The 16,982-nt window shown below is 42.9% G+C and overlaps 1 protein-coding gene across 1 annotated transcript; it reads right to left on the bottom strand.

The window, feature by feature from the left end:
- Positions 1-141: 141 nt before the first annotated feature.
- Positions 142-8,065, bottom strand: LOC308313754 (C-signal). The gene is made up of 6 exons (XM_080761051.1): positions 7,882-8,065; positions 7,145-7,196; positions 6,051-6,238; positions 3,426-3,596; positions 1,324-1,434; positions 142-674 (listed from the first exon to the last, which is right to left on the bottom strand). The coding sequence occupies exons 1-6, from the start codon at positions 8,032-8,034 to the stop codon at positions 561-563; spliced, it is 789 nt and encodes a 262-aa protein (XP_080617177.1). The 5' UTR covers positions 8,035-8,065; the 3' UTR covers positions 142-560.
- Positions 8,066-16,982: the final 8,917 nt, after the last annotated feature.

Genomic DNA, 16,982 nt, shown 5'->3' on the forward strand with positions numbered 1-16,982 from the left:
TCAGTGAAAGACAAAACGTATTCTAAATTCATAGCAGCAACATTTAGAGTAATACAGTATACTGTGAACACAACAGTATAGGATTATTTTGACATCCATACCAAGTGAATATTGTAATTGAAGGTCTGAGTTTGTCACAGTAATAATTGCAGACGGTTTTAATTAGAACTGGATCAAACAGCAGATGAGTTGGTTGGGGGAAGGCCCTGTGCTATTGATTTAATTCGTCTTCTTTCTTTGTTCCTGACATCTTTCAAAGGTCAAGGTCCGGTTTAGACCTTTGCAAAGCATCTCTCAGAGTGCATTTCTAGGTATTGTAAATCAATGGTGTGAGGAAAGTTGTGCTGAGATACATTTCTGTCAGCATGTCCTTTCTTTCCAGAATGCATGTTAGTGTGCTAGAGTCAGCTAGACCCTCTATTTAAAATGTAACACATCATACTCTAAGCCTATAATACATTCATGTTTTCATAGAAGTTGACTGTAACAGAAGCAGAAATACTGGTAATATAATTTTGTGGTGCCGATACACTCCGTCCTCATCTCCAACCTGACCAGGGTCACCAAGGCAACGGTTCTCCTGTGTAGTGCAGAAATGACCCGTGGTCTTTTTCAGTCAGATCACCAATCACAGACAAGATAGAGTCCACACTCTCCTCAGGACTCAGAGGAGCCTGGAAACGGCAAAACCAGGAATAAAAACCCTATTTACACACATGCATGCATTTAAATATTCTAATCTTAGAACTACATTGGGTCATTTATGTTTGCATGAAGCATAATTTGGCCAAACGTGACTGGTGACAGCTTAGAGTCCATTTGATTCCATGTGTACACTCTCAGAGTTAAGGGGATCCTTGCAAATAAAACCTTTGAGAACCACTAGTACTGTACTAGTGGACTAGTGGACTCTGAAGAAAACCTAGAGACTTGATGTTCAGTAAATTCAAAATAAGAAGATCATAATGATGTGTAAAACAGAAAAGGCTAGAATTTGCTACAGACACATTTGTCCGTGTACGGACATATTGATGACCTCTGGTTCAGACATATCTGGACGGGCCACAAATCAGATTTGGGTCTGAACAGCCTGGAACGGGATCCATTTGCTACAGTGTTCATTTTGTTGACTAAGACTAAGACTAAAAGACTAAATCAACTAAATCTAAATCTTACCTCTGGCCCACCCATGTCGGTGCGGACCCAGAGTGTAGCGGTCTCTTACCTCTGGCCCACCCATGTCGGTGCGGTCCCAGAGTGTAGCGGTCTCTTACCTCTGGCCCACCCATCTCCGTACGGACCCAGAGTGTAGCGGTCTCTTACCTCTGGCCCACCCATCTCCGTGCGGACCCAGCCTGGGTGCAACGCCATGCAGAGAATCCTGTCTGGCTCCAGGTCCACCGCCATGCAGCGACTCACCATGTTCAGGGCACTCTGTACGTGGCGACATCCAGAACAAATGACAAAATGCAGGGTCAGGCTGTAACAACTAACAACCGAACCCACATTCTTATGCAGATTTTTAAGGAACATTGCACTACATTGTGCTAGCAAGGACCATAATCTTCAACACAATCAAATAACAAAGGCAAAACATTGTAACAATACCGTATATAAGGAAACTACTCTTCATCCAACACAGCATCCAGTCTGGGCACTCTTTTGTGTGTTTGTGTGTGTGTGTGTGTGTGTGTGTGTGTGTGTGTGTGTGTGTGTGTGTGTGTGTGCTGACTGTCTGCAGCCAGCGGGGGAGGCAGAGGTGTGCTCTGCCAACTCACAGCCACACCTGCAGCTCATCAGGTAATTGTGTCACACAGGCCCGCTGTTGCAGTGAGACAGGTTTGTTTGTCTACTGTTGTGTACTCTAGTCTGTGTGTGTTGAGAGACTGTGTTATTGTCACACTGTGACCAATTCATAATTGTATTATTTGCTAGTAGTCCGCCAGCCGACAGGCGTCTTTTGTTTAAAGTGGGAAATTTGGTATAAAGTATTTTTTTATTGACCTAAAATATTGTCTATACTGGTACATACATTCATGAATCCACTTGCTGACCGGCTGTTGGCATTGAGCAATTTCTTTAATAGGGGTTTATATGTGACCATACATTAACATCCTATATAAGGCAATGTAGCATGTGACATGTCAAACTAGGGGGTTTTCATGATTCTGAATCCATTTCAAGCATTATTTTTGCACAAAAAACATGGGCTAAAAACGGCCTTGGGCTAAAAACGGCCATAGCCACTTGTCCAAATGTGCCCAAATTCCCCAAAATGTGCTGACCTCATGACATTTGTAATGATTGCAATGGCTGTTTTTAGCTCAAGGAGTGTTGCAAAACTAATGCTTGGAATAGATTCAGAATAGTGAAAACCTGCTAGTTTACCATGTAAAAAGAAATTTACATTTTTGCCGTATGTGTCAATGGTTGGTATGGTCACATATAAACCCCTATAAAAAAAATCTCACTAGCGACAGCCGGTCAGCAAGTGGATTCATAAATGTATGTATATAGACAATATTTTAGGCCAATAAAAAAAATGATATACCAAATTTCCCACCCCACAACCCCGGCTGCCAGACTATAGTATACATGTGTGTGCGGCTGGCTGTGGGCCAAGAGAGGCTCTGTTCATCCACTTGTTCACTCGTTTCACCCCGATTGACAAGTTGGTCACAGTGTAGCCCCTCTCGGAACCCCCTGGGTCAGCCCAATCCGAACCGAACCGGGCTGACCCGTAGGGTCCCTGGTCATGCTAAGATTTTCCAATGCGATTGTTGGAACGCGGATATAAAAAACTCAACCTTTCTTCGATCTGCTCGCTATTACCGCGCTTTGTATTGTGTTTGATTACGGATGTGCGAACTATAAGTACCTTACATACCTCTGATAAAATCTCCTGTGTCGCGGAAGCCGTTAAGTATTTTTAATCCATGTTTGATTAAAAATGTCGCTTTGATTTCTTCTTGTTTATTTACCGTTTATTGTACCGCCTCCCGATGTGCGGTTGGCTTTGCGGCTATGTCCCTGCCTTTGATCTGCTCCGTCATAGCTATAGCACCACTAGCTAGCCAGATAGGCGGTACAATGAGGTGTCAATAAACAAGGTAGGAAGAAGCGACATTTTTAATCAATCATGGATTAAAAATACTTAACGGCTTCCGCGACACAGGAGATGTGTCGGTATGGTATGTAAGGTACTTATAGTTCGCACATTCGTAAGTCAATACATGAATAACCATGGTAAAAGCGCGCAGAAGTCCGTCTCATGCCGTGTTTACATTGTATTTGTTTGTGCGTAACTGGCGACAGCCCCACGTGAAGCAGGACCCAATGCAGTAAAGTAAACAAAATATCAGAAACTTTACTACATTCGGGTTCTGCTTGCGGGGCTAGTCACAGTGATGATGTTAGAATAATACCTTGGATGTCCGGTAAGGGTACCATTTGAAGCTGTTGGCCCTTTCCCCCCAGTATAGCTCCACAGAGCCCAGCAGAGAGGTCATGTTGATGATGGCTGCCCTGTGGATGCCCATGGTGCTACAGCCTGTTCCTGACCTGGAGGCCGCTCGCTTCAGCAACGGCAGGAAAGCCTGGCAGGGACACACAAAGACTTTTGGATTAAGACTGGAACCTACTATAGGGTTGGGACCCTACTGGAAACACACTGCAGGATGTTCACAACAGTCAAGGTCAGTGTCAATCAAGGTCAGTGTTGTACAGTGTTTTAAGTAAATAAAAACATTGTCATATTATGTGAGCATACAGTCATTTTATAAATTGTGTTATATTAGAGCTGCTATGTCAAGCACTTTTAATGCTTGTAACAAATTCATGCACACACAGGCCTATTATCAACCAATAATTTATTGATTGTATTACCTTTCTCGAAATGTATACTCTGTCTGTCTGCACCAATAGAGGGTGCTGCAGCTTCCGAGTTGTTTGAGTTTCATCATGACAATGAATTATAGTATCATAGAATAGCATGTTATCACCAATAGAGGTTTATGCACATGCATAAAGTGAGTGGCAAAGTGAGTTTAACGTGGATTAATGTTGTTTAATGCAATCAGATAGGACTTTTTTGTTTGGATGTATGGGCTGTCGAAAAAGTCAGGTTTTTTTTTGCTCAGTAGGGAATACCAGACGAGTCGCCCCTTTACCAACTCGCCCCGGGCGTACAGCCGGCGGAACTGCGCGGCCTGATATTCCTAAAGTAATCTAACCTACTTTAACCTGCTTAAACGGTTAAACCTAATATAACCTTATTCCTAACCTTAACCTCAGTAAAACTATGCCTAAACCCATATCTAAACTTAACCCCAATAAAACTATGCCTAACCCTAAACTATTTCTAACCTTATTCTCAGTAAAACAAAATAAAGAATCAAGGTGATACCTCAGTAAGCGTTCCCGCATAACTTCCGGGTATGATGTCACACGCATACCCCCTAAAGTCTACAACTTTATTGTGGCAAGAAATAATAATATTACATTTTTAAACTATCCTCCCCAACACTGCTCAAGGTCAGGTTCTGCATTTTTATTCCAGTCAGTGCAGTCTGCTTTTCACATTGCATCAGGCATCACTGTACAGAGGAAATACCTTGACATTTGCTCAGGTAACTTGCTCTGGTTTTACTTGATTTTCAAGGTTTTGTAGTTGAATTATAGGACTTTAAGGTAGTGTCTAGACATGAATCCAACACCAACTAACACTGGAATTTCACAAACGTAACAGCTTGTCAAGTTTCTAAAACAACGGCTAGTACCTTATAGTTATCATGAGAGGAGCCACAGTTCTAAAACAACGGCTAGTACCTTAGTTATCATGAGAGGAGCCACAGAGTTGGCTAGTACCTTAGTTATCATAAGAGGAGCCACAGAGTTGGCTAGTACCTTAATTATCATAAGAGGAGCCACAGAGTTGGCTAGTACCTTAGTTATCATAAGAGGAGCCACAGAGTTGGCTAGTACCTTAGTTATCATGAGAGGAGCCACAGAGTTGGCTAGTACCTTAGTTATCATGAGAGGAGCCACAGAGTTGGCTATAGTACCTTAGTTATCATGAGAGGAGCCACAGAGTTGGCTAGTACCTTAGTTATCATGAGAGGAGACATAGAGTTGGCTAGTACCTTAGTTATCATGAGAGGAGCCACAGAGTTGGCTAGTACCTTAGTTATCATGAAAGGGGCCACAGAGTTGGTTAGTACCTTAGTTATCATGAGAGGAGCCACAGAGTTGGCTATAGTACCTTAGTTATCATGAGAGGAGCCACAGAGTTGGCTAGTACCTTAGTTATCATGAAAGGGGCCACAGAGTTGGTTAGTACCTTAGTTATCATGAGAGGAGCCACAGAGTTGGCTATAGTACCTTAGTTATCATGAAAGGGGCCACAGAGTTGGCTATAGTACCTTAGTTATCATGAGAGGAGCCACAGAGTTGGCTATAGTACCTTAGTTATCATGAGAGGAGCCACAGAGTTGGTTAGTACCTTAGTTATCATAAGAGGAGCCACAGAGTTGGCTAGTACCTTAGTTATCATGAAAGGGGCCACAGAGTTGGTTAGTACCTTAGTTATCATGAGAGGAGCCACAGAGTTGGCTATAGTACCTTAGTTATCATGAGAGGAGCCACAGAGTTGGCTAGTACCTTAGTTATCATAAGAGGAGCCACAGAGTTGGCTAGTACCTTAGTTATCATGAAAGGGGCCACAGAGTTGGTTAGTACCTTAGTTATCATGAGAGGAGCCACAGAGTTGGCTATAGTACCTTAGTTATCATGAGAGGAGCCACAGAGTTGGCTAGTACCTTAGTTATCATAAGAGGAGCCACAGAGTTGGCTAGTACCTTAGTTATCATGAGAGGAGCCACAGAGTTGGTTAGTACCTTAGTTATCATGAGAGGAGACACAGAGTTGGCTAGTACCTTAGTTATCATGAGAGGAGCCACAGAGTTGGCTAGTACCTTAGTTATCATGAGAGGAGCCACAGAGTTGGCTAGTACCTTAGTTATCATGAGAGGAGCCACAGAGTTGGCTAGTACCTTAGTTATCATGAGAGGAGCCACAGAGTTGGTGTGGAAGTTCTCGATCATCATCTCTGCTGTGACGGTCTGGAAGTCAGCCACCACGTTGATGCCTGCGTTGTTGATCAAGCAGTTCAATCCCTCTTCCTGTACGAGATGTGCCACCTCCTCCGCTGCCTTCTCTATGCTCTCTTGGCTCACCACATCTGATGGAGAGAGACAGACAGAAGAAGCACGTTGAACACCTTCTCTTGGCTCACATCTGATGGAGAGAGACAGACAGAAGAAGCATGTTGAGCACCTTCTCTTGGCTCACGTCTGATGGAGAGACAGAAGCACATTGAACATCAGGGCCATGTGCTGAGACAGGAGGGCAGGTGTTCAACTAGGGGTGGCCGATATCGTGATAAATATCATCAAGACTATACAATGTCTTCATCATGATTTTCACCTTTTCAGAGATATCGTATACAAGTATATCGTGATGCAGTGAATGCACATTCTATGATTTGACTTAGTACTTAGTACTTAGTCACTCTAAATGGTCTGTTACTCCTTTTTCTTTTAGTTTTTGTTACCTTGTAGGTGGTTGTACTTTTATGTAACTTGATTGTATTGTGATATTCTATTTTTCCATATTGCCCTGCCCAATGCCCACCCCTATATGTTCAACTCTCTGAGTCACAAATGGATAAATTAACACTCTTCAGACTAATTTGGATATGTCCGCCACGGCCCACAGGCTATTATTTGCACTTTGTTCAGCCTAATTTGAGTCTGCCCGGACAATTATTTGCACTTTCTTCAGGCTATAATTGGAAGTGATAACCAAATAATGGCCTGGTGCTGCAGGCCAGTGCAAAATTAAATAAAAGCCTGCAGCCGCCTGCTTCCCTTTAAACGCCTGGGGTCCAATTTCCAAAACGATTTTCTGTTAGTGTACCCAGATTTCCCCCGTGCCCTGTTTGTGCCCACTGCTGCCCACCCATGTAGTATTCTCCAGTTCCCTTGCACACTGTTTTGGTTCCCACTCTTCATGATGTAGTAGCTCATTCAAACAGCACAACTCACACATTGAACATTGAACACCCATAATCATTCAGTCTTCTTACCCAGGGGGACTATATGGATGTTGGGATGGTTCTGTGCCAGTTTCTGGAGTTCCTGTGTACAGCACACGCAACAGCACATGAATTAATATTGCACCATCAATACCCCCTGTCTCTTTAATTTGCTTCTATTCACAGCCACCCATGGTTCATAGTTCACATGTGAACTATGAACCATGGGAACCATGTCTTCTCCTTCACGAGCGTCATGGATGCACCTTTGCTACCTATACGTTAATGTGCACATTCACATTTCAAATAGAAGGTGCTCATCCCCAGGCCACAGATGTTACAATATTGCACGGGTCGGTATTTGCACGCGTGCCTTCCGTATTCTTCAATAAAACGAATTGTAATCCGATCGGTGGCGATCTGCACGCGTGCCAATACCCGCCTGAGCAAAGTTGTAACATTCGTGCGGCCGTGCCCTCGGGGCCCGGGGTGAGCGGGGTGAGCAGACTGAGCACTTTATATTTGAAATCTGAAAGTTTATGTAGTAGTTAAGTAGTAGACAACTGTAAATGGAGAAAGTGCGTAAAACAGGTTGAAGTTGCGCCATGACTGTCATGATTCAGTGCAGAGTCTGCAGACACTACATCGCCAGTATCATTCAGTGACAGTAATAATGTCTTGCACATAATTGACTGTATTGACAGAGTCACAGTCTGTATACAGGCTACAACACTGACTAAACAGCGACAATATTATTATTACTATGTCAATACGTTTGATTGAACTACCTGAGCACCACTCGGGTTCCGCGCCGTGGCAATGATCTTGCCCGGTGAAAAGTCTCCCGTCGCAAGGCTGTGTACTATCTGTAGACCGAGGCCCCGAGTGGCTCCGGTTACCATGACAGAACGGCAGTTTTTGAAATTCGCTGCGCCACTCATTGTCAGTGTGTGCAGTGCACTGTATCTGTAGTAGTAGGTGATTTGATTATAATCTTTATTTGTTTTAGAGCTTGGCTAGTAAGGAGCTTTCTACACTGAATGATCACGTGACGACGGTGTCCGTCTACACTACTACAGAAAAGGTTTATGCATAATCCTCCTGAAATGTACAATAATTGCCAGTAGGTGGCAGGATTTCAACACTTCTGTAGCCACAGTGGTTCCCAAACGGTTTCATATCAAGGACCCTAGACACAGTATACTAATTAGCCCGCGGACCCCCCCCCCCCATTTGAAGAGATATGCCAGGGACCCCCATAAGAGAAGATTTGTTCAGGGCTCTAGCAGTAATTTTCAACCCGTCTACGGACCCCCATTTAATGGCATTTAATTTCTATCTCTGGGACCCCCAAAGTATAGGCTATTGTAAAATCAATGTTAATTTATCTACTATTGTACAAATGGAACCAAATGCCGTTAGTTTAGGGTCCATTTGGTTCCATTTGTACATGCTCCGAGTTATACAGACCCATAAGGGTCCATTTGGTTCCTAACTATCATTTAGCATGCAGGAACCCCCTTGAACTCCCTCAAGGACCCCACTTTGGGAACCACTGCTCTATCACACACACACACACACACACACACACACACACACACACACACACACACACACACACACACACACACACACACACACACACACACACACATGAAATGGGCTAGAGCGGCAAGTGTTTCATCTACAGTAGTGTACATTAAATTGATATTTGGTAGTAGTGTTATACATTAAATTGACAAGTGGATGTCTGCTACTGTAGATAAGACACCTTATCTGGATGTGTGCCTTTCAGTATTAAAATATGAGCCCTTTATAAGCGACGAGTGTTGTGGAAGGCAAGTTGGAAAGTTTATAGACTTGTGTAATTTCAAAGTGAACAGTCAGCCTCTGTGGGTATAGTATCTTTCAAACGAAACAAGATAGAGTCCAAAGCCTTTCCAGGAGTTTTGACTATCGATCACCTTGTGGTTATTTCTTCCTCTCCCTGAATCCCTCAAGGATCCTCTTTCATATGATCTTCCTGAACCAATTTCAGGCTGGCTTTCAGAGAGGCTAGAACACGAGGCCATTAAAACGGTCACCAGAGCCCTATATGCAGGACTGAGACGAGAAATGACAGAAATCACTCTGACAGCAGGCTTTTTAAGGGACCAAGAACGTCTTTTTTCTTCTCCTTCTTCTTCTTCCGCCAAAAATAGCAGTTCTGGCTGAACCGTGCAGTCGGTTTTCGCAAAATTCGGAAATATGATAGAGAGCCATGCCAAACGGTGAGGATGCAAAGCCCATGACCTTTGGCCAAAGGGTGGCGCTATAGCACTCAATTGAAAATGCTAACTTTGAACGTGGATAGCTCATGGACCGTTTTTCCGTCAGCAATGAAACTTCGATACACATATGCGTCTCCTCATGCCGAACAACTTTCGTGCTTCTTACTTTTGACCTCTGACCTTTAGATCACCCACCATTTTGAATTATTTGAACAGTTAAAATCTATCTCCTCCCAGGATCTTTGATCAGAATGCACAAAAAATTCTAATCTACACGTGAACTTTGGACCTATACGGATTTTTTTTTAAGTGAAAACATGAAGGTTTTATGCCAATTGCCTGAGCTTCAATCCTGGGGGCTACTCTCCCTCTGCCTACCTGGGGAGAGCCCCGAACTGAGCTCATGCTTCCTTCAATGCATGAAGAGTGAGCAGGCCGTTTCTTATCACCTGACAGGGTGGAGTTCCCCCGGTAGGACACAGCGTGTGGAAGGAACACGTTATTACAACCAGTTCCAATTCCCCTCCATCAGCTGCCCCGGGTGACCATGGGGAGGCAGCTGTATAGAGACCAGGATTACTGCATGTTTTCTGTGAGGGTACCCCTACCCTAGGGGACACATCAGAGAGAACATGCAAACTCCACACAGAAAGGCCCTTCTAGCTGTGAGGCGACAACGCTACCAACTGCGCCTCCGTGCCCCTACGCACAGCAGGCTTTAAGAAGGGAAAATACTGTTCCAGTGTTTTGGATTTCCACTTAGCTGAATAGAGTCCGGTGCATGAGCCACAACCTTACTCAATCTAACTTTTAAAATGTCCACTTTTGGCCTCCGAGAGTTCAAGAGTTCATACTTAGTTATTTGATCAATGAACTGGAATTATTCTGCTAATATTTAGCTTCAGTTGGTCTTCATGCAGTATGACTGAATTATGTCTCAGGTAGGCCTATAGGAGTTAGCTGTGCTGTTTGCATCTGTGCACTGACTGCATTCGTGTAAATGGTAAATTTAATTGTGCATTTATATAGCGCCTTTATCCAAGGCGCTTTATATAGATTGTGCATTACATTCACCCATTCACACACACATTCATACACAGATGGAGGCGGAATCCATGCAACGAAGCAACCTGTTCATTTGGAGCAATATGCTTAGGGGTTCAGAGTCTTGCTCAAGGACACTTCGACACTAACTCTCTGGGGGAGCCCGGGTTCGAATTAGGATCCTCTTGGATCTCATCCGGCCACTCTCTACCCCTGACTCACCGCCGTGTTCGATATTGTGTGAGGTATATCAGAATTTAGTTTGGAGAATCCATTTTCAATCATTTAATTGGTATGTGCTAAAATTAGAGAGGACATAAATAAAATACCAGGTTTCCCTTCATCAATGAATAAATCATGGTTGTTACCTTTTTATACTGCCTGTAGTCGTCAGCTTTTACAGATGTAGCTTACTCTGTGAGTGAATGTTAACATACACACGCCATCATTCACTATACTCAAGCAAGCGTGCTGCTGTCTTTCAGTTGGCTGCAAGTGGTTTTCACAATTATGTGAATGCTGAATAAAATAGAAGATACCAATGCATTGCCTCATGGGAAATTTGGTTTGCTGAACACCAGTACAGAACATGGTATGACCTACATTTTGTTGCAGCGTCGTGGACTGCATAGGCCTAAAGTACATCCACTATTTAACTAACAACACATTTAGGCATTTTGTTAAACAGTCGATCAATCTAATTATATCACCATGCGTGGAATATAAATTCACCACCAACACATGTATAATAGAACATCTGATGTGTTCTGCAACATCCCCATTAATTTATACGATCCCGTTGCACAACGATGTCACTGAAAATAAACTGTTTAACTAGCTTATAGTCTGTTCTTGTTGATTACAGAGTATAAATGAGGCTAACCTTTTTACGAGTGGAGAGAATAATGACAGTGGCAGCATAGTAAACAATGCTCACACAGAGCAGGGTTTATGTAAATAAATAAATGGAAACGAGTTACGTGGACTGCACATCTTCTTCTCCCAGTGCGCCCAACATGCGCTGCCAGACGGGTGGCAGTGATAGCAGAGTATTTGGAGGCCATTCAATCTCTGTACACCCAGGGCTGTGCATTGTCACCTATATCCTGTTTGTGATTTACGTGCATGGACAGGATCTCGAGGCGAAGTCGTGGAGGAAAGGGTATACGGCTCGGTGAGCTAAGGGTTGCTTCACTGCTTTTTGCAGAAGATGTGCTCCTGATGGCACCATCGGTCCAAGACCTTCAGCCCTCATACTGGCACGGTTCGCAGTCGAGGGTACGGCGGTTGGGATGAGGATCAGCATCTCCAAATCTGAGGCCATGGTTCTCAGCAGGAAACTGATGGATTGTGCAGTCCAAGTAGGGAATGAGACATTACCCCAGATGAAGTGTGGGGTCATGACTGAAAGAATAAGGTTGCAAATGAGTTTTCTTCGACGGGTGGCTGGTACCTCCATAGGGTGAGAACTTCAGTCACGCGCGAGAGACTCGGAGTAGAGTCGCTGCTTCTTGGCTTGGAAAGGAGCCATCTTAGGTCGTTCGGGCATCTGGTTAGGATGCCTCTCGGGCGTCTACCTAGGGAGGAGACCATGGCGCAGATGGAGGAAACGCATCGACTCACTGGCCTTTGAACGCCTCGAGTACCCACCCAGGAGGAAGTTACTAATGATGATATAGTGTAATATACATCTAGAATTGGGATTTGCTTAAGTTAAAAGACATTCATATATTAATAACTAGAATTTCGCCCGGCTTCGCCGGGCTCATCCCAGTGTCGTTGCAGCGCAATATGGGAAGAAGGAATTGTCAGGAGTTGACAGAGTCCACTTCATGTTTCAGCTGTGTTTTTAAACTCAGTAGTGTGCCCTGCACCCAGCGCACACTCGCAATTGCAGCTGGAGGGCGACGCGACACACACACACACACACACACACACACACACACACACACACACACACACACAGAGAGCGATGTGTGGATAAATCAGAGATTTGGGAAATGTGTTCTAAGCATGTGAGCCGGGACTGTGTGTGTGTGTGTGTGTGTATATACATTCCGTCTGTAATTCCCTGTAGGCTTCACGTGAATAATGTTGTGTGCGCGCGTGCGGAGAAATAGTTATTTAATGAATCGCATGTTGGTGTGTGTGTGTGTGTGTGGGGGGGGGGCCTTACAGGCGTGCATGTGCGTGTGTGTGCGTGCAGGCGTATGTATACATTAGGGCTGTCACGATTCGCCTAGTCCACGATTCAATTCAATTTTGGATTTGCAGCTCACGATTCGATTCGATGTTCGATTCGCTATCACGATTCGCCTAGTCCACGATTCAATTCAATGTTCGATTTGAAGCTCACGATTTGCTTCGATGTTTGATTAAATTTTTTCAATCTATTTGTTTAAAACCTTCTTTTTCAGCATTGAGGGCTATATTCATTATAATTTAGGCCAATATCTTGGTTTGTAAAGAAAAACACTTGTTTCCCAATAAGTCACATTTATTTTCTATAAATAACAAATCAGAATGAGAATAAGAAAAGGTTTAACAACTTTGGGTTTTATGCCCTAACATTTTTTAAATGTTTCTTTAAGATGAGATGACTTGTAACATTCTTGTTAAGCTCTAAGTAAGTAAATGAAAGAAAAAAGAAGAAAAGACAAATAGTATATAGACCCATCTGTTGTTAGTTCAAGTATTAAATACTAATTTAAGTGTGTAATTTCACTTATACACTACCTGGTTATAAATAGCTGCAGTAGGCTACACCATTTTATGCAGTATTTTATACTATTTCTATTTAGTGTACATTTAGTGGATGTGGCTTACATCCGGTCTAAAGCCCACCCACTGTATGCGCTGATTTCCATACACAATCCGTATCCTCCCCTCACCGGATGTTGAATTAACAGTACTAACGGCCATATATTTGACGATCTTTTACACCAAACGATTTTAACGGGCAACGTTTCACATGTATTATTAGTTGTATACATTTTAGGAGTGAAAACATGTGTGACCTGCATGGCATTTTGTAACGTGGTTCTGCTGTTCTGCAACTCTCATTAAATATTGAAAGCCAGCGTTTGCCACCACTGATAGTGGTCGCATGTCTGCAGCTATGCAGACCGCAACTCCGTGCGTTAATTGTTTTGCACGGGGCGAATTAGCTGAGAGCTTTTCTCTATAAGAATATAGTTGGCTGTGTTGTTGTCTTTGTACCATCGTCGTTGGACAGATCGATTTCTTTGTGATGTCTGCTAAGATGCTGGCCCATATTTGACGTGTTGCCTTTGGGATACACACTTATTTCCGTGTATCATCGTCGTCGCTGTGTACAACAGCACTGGCCATGGTGAAACGCAACAGCCGTCTCGTTCTCTCACTTGTCAACTCCTCTCTGTGTGTGTGTGTGTGTGTGTGTGTGTGTGTGACTGAGTGTGTGTGTGTGTGGCACTGCTCCGATACAGTTGGATTTTCGTCTTTTTTTTTTCTCCATGCATTCGCATGGGCGGAATGGCCCGGCCGCTCGCGGAAGTAAATTGGCTGTGTGGCGAAAATAGGCAAAGTGATCGGTGTAAGGGTGATATTTTGGCCCAATCCGATTATTGACAAAGAACAATGTTGATGTAACTAAGGGAATCGTCGAGTCATTTTTTTTGTAAATAAAGAGATTTAGATGGAATAAGCGAAATAGCGATCGTATAATCTCTCCTGTTCCTTCTGTCTCTCATCAATGTCCTGCGCGAGATCAGATTCTGTGCTGCGCGAGATGACATTGTCAAGCTAGTGTGGGGGCGGGGCTGGTAAGAGAGTTGCCAGGTTTGCGAATTGTAAGCGAGTTGCAGTGTATGCAAGTAGCGTGGTTAAATTCCTTGTGTTGTGGCAACAGCGTAGGGCGCAGCAAATACGACATTGAGGGGTAGAAACCATCCCGGGCGCGTGGTTCATGTAACATGTATGTCACTGTGAAAGACTGGCCCCATTAAGTGAACGTAGTTGGCGTAGTAGACGCCAACATGACGATTTTGGTAGACGCCAACATGACGATTGTGACGTAGGCTGTTGACGTTGAGCAATAACAGCGTGTTTCATAAAAGTAATATTTGCAGAGTAAATGAGACACTTGAACGGCTAAAAAATAGGCTATGTCAGTGCGGGGAGTGTGCCGAATTTATTTTGCATATAGAGATGTGTGGTGAAAGTGTGGTTCGGTCGGAGATAGAGCATGAAGAATGAGTATGGGTACAACTTCTCACTTGTATATATAGATAATGAATACTATATAGCTTATGAATACTAAATGGTAAATGGTGCATATAAATGCACCATTTACAATTTAAATTATATATTTTTTTAGTTATTTTCAGAATCTTAATGTAAGTGTATCATTTACTCAAACTCCTTGAGGTATTTTAGACCAGTGGTTTTTCCAAACTAGACGTTTACTCAAACTAGTGAAAATAGCAGATCTACAAGCACACAGCGGACAGTGCTTCGCTTCGCGCTGCGTTGCGAACTTGTATCGGCTATTTTCACCACTTATTTTGATTTATTTACGGAATTTCTTAGATTTGTTTACCGGTATTTTTAAATGTATTTTATTTATTTCGTATAAAAATAATAAAATAAATTAAATAGGCAAAGAAAATGGCATTTTTTTAATTGAGTCGTAACCCATAAAAATTGGTCCGTGACCCACAAATGGGTCTCGAACTCAGGAGGATTTATTATTGCCCTATTTGTGAATAAAATCCCCTGTATCCCCTGCAGGGGTCCCTGTTCAGAGCTGTAGCTCATGATTTAAAGATTTAAACGCTTCTGATTAATTGATGCAGATTTGTGCCTTTGCGCTGCAGTGAGCTGGGAGTTGGTGGTGCACTCGCTGTATTATTCAGGTGGCTTTAAAAGCATGTCAGATCAATTGAAGGGATTTCCAGAAATATCATGTCCTGCCTCGCTTACTCACAAGTAACAATCCCAGTCAGAGAAACCTAGCACCAGAGAAACCAAAACAAGACCAGCTGAAAAGCTAGTATAGTACATGGCTAGACCACAATGGAAATTGTATTTTTCTTTTCTTTTTTCTTTATTGTGTTGTACCCCATTCTCAAACAATCAGACCCATCTGTCTGTGTCCCTTTTCTGCCCATATATGGAGTGCTGTGTCAGGCATGCCCAAATATGGAGTGTTGTGATGTCAGAACAGGCCAGCTCCATATATGGACCCTGGACACTGGGCAGTGGCCTGTCCAGAGCCCGGGCAGAGGCCTTTTGTGCTGGTTCTGGACAAATGTGGGTCCGACCGATTCGACACCATGGCATTGCGCTCCATGTGTGGGTGTGGAACGCGTGTGTCGAATTTGAAGTCGGTGGGGGTAACGGTTCTCGAGTTACATGAATTACACACGTACAGACGTATAGAGACATTTATAGATAAATTGATTTCTTACTGACTTAAAACAAATAAAAGTTAACTTTGTTTGACATTTTTAGGGCCTCTGCATAATAGTAATTACTCTGTCTGTCCATCTGTTCACGTCGCTCTTCATTTTATTATTATTATTATTACCCTGCCCGCAGCAATGTGTGGCAGGGTTTTTTATCACAGTAACAGCAGTCTGTCTGTGAACAAAATAACTGGAACAGATGCGTGGATCTTCATTAAACTTGCCGGGAACGACCACAAAGTTAGAGATGATTAACTTTTAGGTCTCAAAGGTCAAGGTCACGATCAAAGTCAACTTAACTTTTTTTCAATTTCCAACACTTTTACTTGTACTCCACTACATCTCAAATATTGTACTTTTACTCCACTACAGTTAATGGAAATCTTTAGTTACTAGTTGTGAGATGCACAGTCCTAAGATCTTCTCATTAATATACAATTCCTTGTGATAATATTTACTTTGGTACTATCTTGTAGGCAGGGTACAACAATATTGTCCTCTGTGGCTAAATATGCATTCTGTTAATAAAACAATCACACCCGTGTGAACAACCTAAAGACATAGGAGTACATACACTGTACCACAACTTCCTGAAACCAGGTTTGCAGGGCAGCTGTCGTTTTTGTTTTCATTTTCGGACGTCCTCATTTGTAAGGGAAAACACTCGTTTACATGTAGGCCGTGTGACCCTCGGTTTTGCCTGTCGTTTCTGTCCCTTTGTTTCAGAACAGAAGAGTACTTTGTAAATCTACAGTATTTGTTGAGACAAGCATATGGGAGCGGGATGAATGGATTAAAAGTTGCAAAAGTTTCACTCAGAAAAATTGTATATAAATGCAAATTGGACAGTGTGCAGCAGGGGCAATTGTTTAACATGGGGCGGGAGAAAGCACAATCTCTGCCACATGATGTACTGTAGGGCTGAGAAATATCAACCCACTTGGATGTTGAATTGCGTTCAACTGCTCCACTCTGGATATGGAGATTTTGACAGCACATTTTAATTTTAGTTTTAGTCATAGTCTCTTGAATAGTCAATGGCTATTTTCAGCATGCAACCAAATGTAAAATGACTTCTACTGGATACAGTATCTTGTCCACTAGTCCCCTTATATAATTTGTATTTGT

Source organism: Protomyctophum bolini, assembly GCF_963924005.1.
Source record: "Protomyctophum bolini genome assembly, chromosome: 4".
Classification (NCBI taxonomy): Eukaryota; Metazoa; Chordata; class Actinopteri; order Myctophiformes; family Myctophidae; genus Protomyctophum; species Protomyctophum bolini.